This window comes from Mytilus galloprovincialis, chromosome 8 (assembly GCF_965363235.1).
Source record: "Mytilus galloprovincialis chromosome 8, xbMytGall1.hap1.1, whole genome shotgun sequence".
Lineage (NCBI taxonomy): Eukaryota > Metazoa > Mollusca > Bivalvia > Mytilida > Mytilidae > Mytilus > Mytilus galloprovincialis.
This window is the reverse complement of record NC_134845.1, coordinates 7,131,080-7,142,539: the sequence shown is the minus strand read 5'-3', so window position 1 is coordinate 7,142,539 and position 11,460 is coordinate 7,131,080. Positions and strand designations below refer to the sequence as shown.

The 11,460-nt window shown below is 33.7% G+C and overlaps 1 protein-coding gene across 1 annotated transcript; it reads left to right on the top strand.

Annotated features, from left to right (window-relative positions):
* Positions 1 to 3,167: 3,167 nt before the first annotated feature.
* Positions 3,168 to 6,825, top strand: LOC143084963 (toll-like receptor 6). The gene has a single exon (XM_076261058.1). The coding sequence runs from the start codon at positions 3,173 to 3,175 to the stop codon at positions 5,294 to 5,296; it is 2,124 nt and encodes a 707-aa protein (XP_076117173.1). The 5' UTR covers positions 3,168 to 3,172; the 3' UTR covers positions 5,297 to 6,825.
* The last annotated feature ends 4,635 nt before the right edge of the window (positions 6,826 to 11,460 follow it).

The window sequence follows — 11,460 nt, the reverse complement described above, 5'->3', positions numbered from 1 at the left end:
TGCAGTTTTTGGCTTATAACTCAAAAACCAAAACATTTAGAGGAAATATGACATAGCGTAAAATGTTTATCAGGTCAAGATCTATCTGCCCTGAAATTTTCAGATGAATTGGTCAACCCGTTGTTGGGTTGCTGCCCCTGAATTGGTAATTTTGAGGAAATTTTGCTGTTTTTGGTTATTATCTTGAATATTATTATAGATAGAGATAAACTATAAACAGCAATAATGTTCATCAAAGTAAGATTTACAAATAAGTCAACATGACCGAAATGGTCAGTTGACCCCTTTAGGAGTTATTGCCCTTTATAGTCAATTTTTAACCATTTTTCGTAAATCTTAGTTATCTTTTACAAAAATCTTCTCCTCTGAAACTACTCGGCCAAATTAATTCAAACTTGGCCACAATCATCTTTGGGGTATCTTGTTTGAAAAATGTGTCCGATGACCTGGCCATCCAACCAAGATGGCCACCACGGCTAAAAATAGAACAGGGGTAAAATGTAGATTTTGGCTTATAACTTTGAAACCAAATCATTTAGAGCAAAACGGACAAGGAGTTAAATTGTTAATTAAGTCAATATATATCTGCTCTGAAATATTCAAATGAATTGGACAACCGGTTGTTGGGTTGCTGCCCTCCAATTGGTAATTTTTAAAGAAATTTTGCCGTTTTTGGTTATTATCTTGAATACTATTATAGATATCGATAAACTGTAAACAGCGATAATGTTCAGCAAAGTAAGATCTACAAATAAGTCAACATGACCTAAATGGTCCATTGACCCCTTAAGGAGTTATTGCCCTTTATAGTCAATTTTTAACAATTTTCATTAATTTGGTAAATTTATGTAAATTTTTACCAAATATTTTTCTCTGTTACTAATGGGCAAAGTTCATTATAGATATAATTGTAAGAAGCAAGAACGTTCAGTAAAGTAAGAACTTCAAACACATCACCATCACCAAAATACAATTTTGTCATGAATCCATTTGTGTCCTTTGTTTAATATATGCACATAGACCAAGGTGAGCGACACAGGCTCTTTAGAGCCTCTAGTTTTTTTTTTAACTAATTATGGTTGTTTTTATATTGAAACTGATTTTCGAGACAGTACAGACAGATGTAACATATTTTGTATTTATCTATTTTCAAAGTTTATCGTTGTTGTTGTGAAATAAAACCTGATATTTTAAAATGTATTCAAGTTATTCGTATTGAATAGTACAGCTACAAGTCTTATCTTTTATATTCACATTCTTTATTAAAACGTAATGGTATAACAAAAACGCGTTTAAGACTTATACTTATGGAGGACAAATGCGTGTGTCGTCTATTTTCGAGATTAATAAAATTGAGAATGAAAATGGTGAATGTGTCAAAGAGACAAACTCGAGAATCATACCCCGTCACCCTCCCCTTAACAAAAAATAGTTGAATTGTCTGTGCATTACATGACATCGTTTTATTCATCGCATTTTGTCCGTTTTGTCCGTTGTGGTACTATTTCCAGTCTTTTATCTATAAATATAGTTTCAATTACTTGTCCATTGAGGTACTTTTTAAAGCTGCAGATTTGGATGACATATATCGTAAGTTTAATTCAGTATTTCTATCTGCATTTAATAAATCTTCCTATACAACAAAACTAACCTGACTTTGTTTGATTTCGAAGAAAAGAGATATAATGTTTCTATTGCATTATAATGAATAAGGAAAATATTTAAAGTCTATATTTATTCCCGAAATAAAAAAATATACCATGTTTCTTAAAAACTTAATTAAATATTCATGTAACGTTAACAATTCATGGAAATAGCAACCGAAACAGCTATTTGCTTCCGCATTATGAAATTCTACTTGAGACTTTTATAGTGGTTTTAAAGTTAACTTATATTAACAATAATTCAAAAGTAGGTAAGCTGTTTACTTTATTGCTTAATGTGTTTACAATAAGCTCTGTACTGTTGTTATCTTTAATACTGAAATATCTTTTGCTGTATATCATTACTTTTATATGTATGATACACAGCCAATGTGTTGCTTACAAGTTCAGCTGAAATGTAGAAAGGATATGTGGTTCAATCATATAAATCTCATATCAATTTGAAACCTGTGTGTCGCAAATTCATCAAAAGTTATTTTGCATTTGCGGAGAAAATCTTACAAGACTCAAAACTGATTACGATAATATCATTCTTTCTCTTAGACACCCGTCTTTTTGTTCACTAAACAAAATGCCAACTATTAATATAACGGAAGGAAGATCAATGAGACAACTATCTACAAAACAACAAATGATATAGAATTAATCAACTAATGCTCAGAGTGTGACTTTCAACAGTGAGCAAGTTCAATATCGCAAAGTAAACAAAAAAAAGTCATCGAAATGACAGAAGACAACAAGTCAAAAGCCAATTATAACAATAATAAAACAATACATTAATTCGAATATGATCATGATACAGAAACAAACTGAAACCACCGAATTACAGCCACATGACTTAGGATAGGCACAACATAATATGGCGTGATTAAACATGTTTGCCAGCGACAAACCTTTCCAACATGGAATAGTGATGTTACAATAAAATAAAAATAATTAAAAGCTAGCTAGTTACATAATCATCAGCTGAAGCACACACAGTACTATGCTGCCATTAGCACCACCCAGAAAATACATACTCCGGCTTCCAGTATTTCCATGCGACTTGACATGTACAATCAGAAAATATAGACCACCATATGACCATACCTCCAGACAATAGAGTTTCATGCGACAATTGCCTCACCCAGAGCATGAACTGAACTTCCAGAAAAATCCAAAACGGAACAAAATATTCCTGACGTGATACAGGCATTTTCTTAAGAAGAAAATTGTGGATTAAATCTGGTGTTAAAGCTAGCCAAACCTCTCAATTGTATGAAAGTCGCTTAAAATCCAACCATTATCCTCACCCAGAGCTTATGCAGAAGCATGCAACTATACATTCAAGGAAAATCATGTGTCACAATTATTACTATTTAAATGATAACAGATACAAATACACAAGGGACATTATAATTTATATGGTTACCATTGATAACTATTATAAATGAACAGGATGTAATGTATACATAAGTTATTGACAGATATACAATACGATGATTTTGTGTCTTTTTTCAGAAATAAAGATGAAAGTGATATTTGGTTATACAGCACATGTTTCTATTTTAATGTGTATCGTCATTTATACACTATTCAATGATTTGATTGCTAGTCACTTTACATGCGACATACACTGTATATGTTTAAAGCAGAACGCCATGTGTACTGGAGTTTCCTTAAACTATGTTCCAAGATTTCCAGCAGGCATTGCAGTTGTGAATTTGACACACACAAACTTATCTTATATCGGCGAACATACATTTAATAATCTGTCGTTTAGTAAGTTTATTGGTAAACTGGTTCTACAGGAAAATTTTATTACTTACATTCATCCTAAAGCTTTTTTTAATATTTCAGCTCTGAAAACATTGATTATTTCCAACCAACCACAATTGAATATAACATTACTGACAAAAGCATTCGTCTCCCTCAATAAAAGGAATTTGAAAATGCTTTATCTTCTTGACAATCAATGGACAGAAATTCCAGTAGACTCATTTAATGCATTCCAAAATAGCAAATTGTTGAAGCTTATTTTAACAGGAAATAAGTTTAAAATATTTAATTGTACAATGTTTGAGGAAATAATTTCTTTGAAACACTTAATGTTATCCAATAATTCTATCACAGATATTTATATGAAGGGGTTGAAAAATGTATCTAGATTGGATTTAAGGAGTAACATGTTAACCAAAGTTCCAAAATGGTGTTCTAAAGCAGGTTTAAGTTTTGTTCCGAACTTGCAAAACCTCACACTTGGAAATAACAACATTGGTGCGTTCGGAAAAAATGCTTTTAGATGTTTACCGAAAATTCAGTTTCTAGATTTAGAAGGCATTCATACGGGTCGTTTAAAAGATAATGTCTTTTCGCCTATGCCTGTTCTCAAAACTCTGTTGTTACCAAGAATAGGAAATCCTTTAAAGAAGATTGGTCAGTTTGCTTTCAATAGTTCGTCACTTACTACGCTTCAGATGAATTTGAACTCCATTCATTTTGACAAAACATCTACCAAAGTATTTGCATACTGTCCAGACCTAGAGAATCTGGATCTGAGTCATAATTTCATGCCAAAAAACATGTCCATGTTCAAAGAAATACTTCAACCGTTATCGAAACTTCGGAAACTTATACTTGTTCAAAGCGCAATAACCGATATTCCAGACATGTTATTTACACTATTCAAGAACATTAGGTCAATAAATCTTAGGGGGAACAGAATTTTTCGCTGGAATAATTTATTCATGAATGTAACTTCTTTAACTATGCTAGATTTGAGCGTAAATTCGATTTCAGTCATAAATCAGACCTCCTTTCCACCTGACGTTTTATTTTCGTTAAAGAAACTGGATTTAGGCTTTAACCCTTTCTCTTGTACATGTGAACAGCTTTGGTTCCTTAATTATACGAAACATTTCATGAAAAAGGTTGTTGATTTCAAACTTTATAAATGCAAACATCCACCTAATATGGATGGGAAACTTTTGTCAAATTATCACCCAACAGAGGAAAACTGTAATCCATGGAAACCAATAAATACAATTATAATTGGTCTCGCCGGAAGTGGAACGATCATGGTGTTAATCATTGTGTTAATTGTTCGATGTCAATCACATATTAAGAACTATGTCTACCTAGTACGAGTGTCCTACAACAAGAGACGAGGATATTTGACTATGGACAACGATGAAGATTTTGAATATAATGCATTCGTTGTGTACTGTGAAGCAGACAGAGACTGGGTTCATACAAAATTCATACAGAGAGTTGAAAATGAAGAGGGATTAAAATTGTGTATTCATCATCGTGACTTTGAAATCGGACATTCAATTATCGGCAATATCAATAAGTTTGTGGAAAAATCTAGAAAAGTTGTGGTTATAATGTCAAATGATTTTGCCAAAAGTGAATGGTGTCAGTGGGAAGTTGATGTTGTACAGGAAAAACGTAGACGACTGGGGAGAGATGTGTTTCTTCTCGTCATGTTGAAGAATATTGACTCCAGTCATATGACAAGTCATCTCCGAGCTCTGCTGGCCAGTGGTCATCATGTTAAATATTCAAGTGGCGTAGGAGAGGATTTGTTTTGGAGAGCTGTTGTTGAAGGTCTTAAAAAACCTCTAGGGTATCCACCGGTTGCGTTGTTGTAAATACTTATACCGGCTGACATAAGGCTTTTTTTAACAAAAATAGCATCTTTATTACATTCGTCAAAAGTAGGAGTCATGCCAAAACCGTCGTCCAGATATAAAACTATCTTTATAGAATTTCTTCTATTTAACCATTTCCCGCAGACATTTTGAAAAAAATAAAAAGAGCTGTTGATAAGCCAAAATGTAAGACAGTGAAGTAGAAAAACTGTTGTTTCAAGGAAAACCCTACAAAGGTGTGCTGTTGGGGACACATGTCAAAATAATGATACCCCGATTTTAAATCAAACTTATATAGTGATTAATCATTCGCAAAATATTGTATTGTAATTTTCCAGTCTTTAAACTTGAACTTGTCTTTCCTGACACTTTGATGCAAAATACTTAGATGTAATATTAACCTATGCTTTGAAGATTAATTTAGCGCTACGCTCAAAGGACTCACGAAGAAAGGCCTATTGGTAATTAGTTATCAAAGGTACCAGGATTATAATTTAGTACGCCAGACGCGCGTTTCGTCTACATAAGACTCATCAGTGACGCTCATATCAAAATATTTATAAAGCCAAACAAGTACAAAGTTGAAGAGCTTGAGGATCCAAAATTCATAAAAGTTGTGTCAAATACGGCTAAGGTAATCTATGCCTGGGATAAGAAAATCCTTAGTTTTTCGAAAAATTCAAAGTTTTCTTAACGGGAAATTTATAAAATGACCACATTATTATTGATATTCATGTCAATACCGAAGTGTTGACTACTGGGCTGGTGAAACGTCCACCAGCAGTGGCATCGACCCAGTGGTGTAAATAGTTATCAAAGGTACCAAGATTATGATTTAGTACGCCAAACGCGCGTTTCGTCTACATAAGACTCATCAGTGACGCTCATATCAAAATATTTATAAAGCCAAACAAGTACAAAGTTGAAGAGCTTGAGGATCCAAAATTTCAAAAAGTCATAAAAGGGACTAACGTAGCATACCCAGTTCCTACTTATTCAGAAAAATCTTCATCAACAAATTTCTCATTCATAAATGCAGATTTGTTGTTTTTACAGTGCAACTGTTAAGGCGTTTCTAAAAACGGTATAATGTAACCGCCTTTTATAGTGTTAATGACAAAATCACTAGCGCCAATATTTTTCCAAAATTCGATATGTTTATTCAAACTCCCTTTTACACGATGAAAAGTGCTATTATGTTCTGCATTTTCAAAAAACTTTTTTTGATTAAGAAAATCAGAAAAGTCATAAATAATGTTTTCATTGCTCCAATTCAGAAAAATATGATTCACAATTTAAATACTTGTCATTAAATACCGGTTTAAGATCGTTGGGCACCTTGTCCTTTTACGTTGTGTCTGGACCCTGTTAAGTGGGCAGTTTTTTGCGCCAATGTCCAAACTGTTTACACTGTTGACACGTCGGCCGGGTCATGCCGACCGTAGCCTGCACGAAAGGGCTGTGGATGCTGAGAATAACGACTGTAAGACTGAGATTTGGTCCTCTCTTTAATAAACTTATCTGCACGACTTTTGGCTTGTTTAATTTTCTTTTCATCGTCAGAGTTATCATCGATGTTATTTGACTCATATTGCGCAGTGTAGTTCAGCCTCCCTGCAAAGCTGTCAGCGATCATTATCGACTTATTTTTCAGTTTAGCTTTAGTTATAGGCTCAGACACAATCCTGTTAGTGAGAGAATCTAAAGTGGGGCCTTCTTTAATTAATTAATTAGTTAATAAATACATTTTTTGGTTTCTGTATCGTGTTTTGTGTACTATTGCCTGTCTTTTTGGTTTTTTTCTTTTGTTGTTTGTCATTGCATTGTCAGTTTATTTTCGACTAATTAGTTTGAATTTCCTGATGGTATCTTTCGCCTCTCTTTTTTACTGATTTTTTGTGACTTTATATAATAATTATTCGTAAGGTTATTTTCATGAGAAATACAGATTCAAATTTATATAACCAAACGTTTTTATGAAACGAATGACATTAACTTATTCGCTTAACTCTGAACATTTCATTCCTTTATTCAGACTATTTATTCCTGGGAGAACAACTGAAACCGACACTAGCTAAATTTAACGGTCATCGTTACGAGTATGTTGTCCACTCCGATTTTGTTTTGACTAGACTAACTTACGAACTTTTACCAATATCAGTCTAAGACAATTTAAATCCACAATTCGCGTCGAATATCGTAAGTTATCAAACTGTGTTTTGTTTTGTTTGTACAGAACATTTTATATAAATCATTTTGTAAAAGCAACTTTTTGTTATAACTGCTACTATTGTGGCATAAAATTTTGCTATTCACATTTCTTTCACTTGTCATATTTATATTTATTGAATTGTATACGTGACAAATATTGCTGCAATCATATTCGTCACATTTCACATACTTTCTTCAAACGTCTACAGATAAATTAAACTACTGGTGATGGACAAGAACGTAGTATATGTTGATGCAACTGTCATACAAGTGAGAGGTTTAGCGCTATAAAACCAGGTTTGATCCATCATTTTCTACATTTGAAAATGCCTGTACCAAGTCAGAAATAGGACAGTTGTTGTCCATTCGTTTGACATGTTTAATCATTTGATTTTGCTATTTGAGTACGGACTTTCCGATTTGAATTTTTCTCGTAGTTCAGTATTTTTGTGATTTTACTTTTTTCCAGGATTGAACTTTGTAAGAAGCACCAACAGGTACGTTTTGGTGACATTCAAAGTCTTCCACATGATAATTTATAAAGCTTGATTATCTGAATACATTGAAATCGGAAAAGTAAGAGAGAAAAAGGTCTAAAAAGAGACAAATATTCCTATTAGTTTTTAGAACCAAGGAACAGAAATAAAATAAAATAAAATGCGTATATTAAAAACACTGCGGAATTGTGAAGTAATGATTTGCGTTCATGTCGTCTTGTTTCTGGTAAGCATTTTCATAATCTTGTATTAAAAATGAAGTGCAGTGAGTGGTTTTCATACTCCATTTCTCGAGTTTTTTTAATCTCGAGCGTTCTTGCACATTTTGCAAAGGAAATCGTGCCATGCACTTTCCAATAGGTATTATACATATACATGTATACACAAAGCATGAGATCTGGCTTCAAGGATTACTGACTGCGAAACAAAATGTAAACATATCCTTTTTTTTAATTTGAATTTTTTATGCTTGGTGACTAAATGTTCAACGTTTATCCAGTATTTGCATTAAATAATAGGTAAAAGTAATGCACAGTGTAACAAACTTCAGTTAATTATTTATATGATTTATTTTACACCTAGGACTATATTTTATGTTATCTCTTATTTTCACTAACACCGGTAATCTAGTCAAGCAGACCTTGTTTATCACGTGATTACGCACCTATTGAAATTTAACAGGTGAGTCTCAAATCAGTCGGCACATGATCATTGAGAGTAGCACACGTTTGTGCAGTTGGGTTTGTGGTTTAGATAGCAATTTGGACATTATAATTGTCAGGACAGGACATGGATGTCCAAAGGCTAATTGAAACAACACTCAGGGGTTTTTAGGCCCGGTTTTAGTGTGCGTTGGCACGTTGCTAATTGTCGACTGGTCGAAGATAATGGTGTCGATGAATTAATGGTGTCGGGGTTAAAAATGGTAACAACTCGGTGATATATTGGTTGGAGTTACAACGCATGGAGGCGGTGATAAATTTATAGTCCGTTTCTATTTATTTGGAGCAAAAAGTCCGTAAAATTATATACATTTTTAGTTGAGAAATCGAGAAGTCCGTGCAGTATTTATGCAGTTTAAAGCAGTTATAGTTTGTTATTCAGCATTATGTTTATTCATACAAATTTAGTGTTCTCTTCAATCAATTTAGAAGCAACCAGATATATGTGAAAATTAGTTAATTCGTCCGTTTAATTATAAAGAGAAATTTAAAGGGGAACAACCCAGTTCATCATTTATATCTACAGTACGTACAACGAGGAACGTATCCGGGCAGTGTGCGGAAAGTGTGCAGGCCGAAATTTGTTTGATTTATGTTTATTTCATGACATTTTGTTTTGTTCCGTGTGTGTTTATTTAGTTACATTTGTGTTCTCATTTCATATTACATTTTTTGTTGAATTTACTTTATTTTGTTTTGTTAATTAAATTTATATTTTAATTTGGTTTTGTATGACATTGGCCACCTGACAATTCCCAAAGAACTTACTTCGTTACAATGGTGGCAGCGGTGGGATTGTCACTGTGCCAATTGTTATATTAGAAAATATTGTCAGATAGACAACAGGGATTTTTTTTTTGTTATATATTTTGTTTGAACTTTTATGTTTTATTATTTGTTTACATTATCATTTTATTATTATTTGTATTGTACAGTATGGCAGGAAGTGTATTACCCGCTTGGGTTCCGGAGATGTTAGAGAAGGGTGAAACTTTGGAGACATGTTTAGAAATGTTGAAAAACATGCAGTCTACTGAGAGAGAAGCTAGAATGGAAGAGAGAGAGATGAGAAAGATAGAGATGGAAAAAGAGGTACGTTTAAAAGAGTTAGAGCTTAGAGAGAAAGAAATGGCTCAAGGTGTTGCACCACCACAGACACATTCAAGTTTGAAGTCGAAACTTCCTAAATTTAAGGAAGGTGAAGACCCAGATGTATTTTTAAGGTCCTTTGAGAAATTGGTGGTTTTGCATAAAATACCCAAGTCTGAGTGGGCCCTTAGATTAGTCCCTTTACTTTGTGGGAAAGCTTTAGAGGCATTTTCTAGATTGTCTGAAGAGGACAGTAAAAATTATGATAAAATTAAATCTGCTATTTTATGTAGATACGAGCTTACTGCCGAGGCATACAGGGAGAAGTTCAGAAGTGAACGCCAGTCTTCGGATGAGTCATTTAAGGAATTTTCAGTCAGACTAGTAGGTTTTCTTAGACATTGGTTGGAGCGTGAGTTGATAGGCACTGATTTTGATAGCTTTGTTGATTTAGTTACTAGAGAACAGTTAATGGTAAGTTGTAATAAAGAGCTCAAACTTTGGATCAAGGAACAGAAACCGAAAACAATTGATGAGTTGGTAGACAAAGCTGAGGCTTTTCAGCAAGCACATAAAGATGAACAGGTAAGTTCTAAATCAGTTGGGAGAATTGACACCGACCAATCTAAACAACAAGGTAGATATAACCAATCAAAAGGAAGACAACCTGACACTAGGACTTGTTTTATTTGTAAGAACATTGGTCATATAGCTACGCACTGTCCTACAAGGACGAACCGGTCAAAGGAGGATAATTTTAAGCCAGGTAAGTTTGGTTTGTGCATACAGAGTAGACAGGAGTATAGAGTAGATGATTATATTAGTGGTGTGACTGTTAAGTTGCCTGGTGTTTCATGTAATGGCGACAAGGTACAGGTACATGGACTTGATATAGTAGAAGGTAAGATCGATAGTGATAAAATCTCAGTTTTGAGAGATACAGGTTGTTCTACTGTATTTGTTCATAGTAAGTTTACTAACCCAGATTGTCTTACAGGTCAGACTAGAGACATATGTTTAGCAGATGGTTCAGTGAAGCAGTGTCCAGAAGTATGTATTAATATTTCTACTCCTTATATTTCAGGTGATATTATTGCATTGATCTTAGATACAACGTACCGTTTGCAGATCTGATTGTTGGAAACTATGTGAACACATCAGTACCACATAGTGTCGATGGTTTATCAGTGACTAGTGGAGAAGATATTTTTGTTTCAGGTGACTCAGTCCCATGTCATGCAGTTGAGACTCGATCTCGAAAGAAGAAGCAGGATGAAGCAGATAGTATGATTGATCAGACGAATGTTCAGCGTAGTAGCGATATACCTATATCTCATTCTATAGATTTTTCAGACGTATGCCATGATTTTAAGATTTGTGATAGGAAGCAGTTGATTGAGTTACAGAAGACAGATGAGACTTTGGATAAGGTAAAATCTTATGTAAGTGATGTGCATGATAACCCAGCATCTTATTTTATATATAATTCAGATTTACTATATAGAGTGTATACTAAGCCAAGTGGTGAAGTTATTCAGCAAATTGTATTACCAAGCAAGTTGAGAGGAACAGTTCTTTCGTTGGGACATGATATTCCGTTGGCAGGTCACCTTGGGAATAAGAAAACAAGAGACAGAATCATGCA

Excerpts from the sequence above, each read along its gene's own strand:
- LOC143084963 (XM_076261058.1), top strand. The coding sequence starts at position 3,173 with ATGAAAGTGATATTTGGTTATACAGCACATGTTTCTATTTTAATGTGT.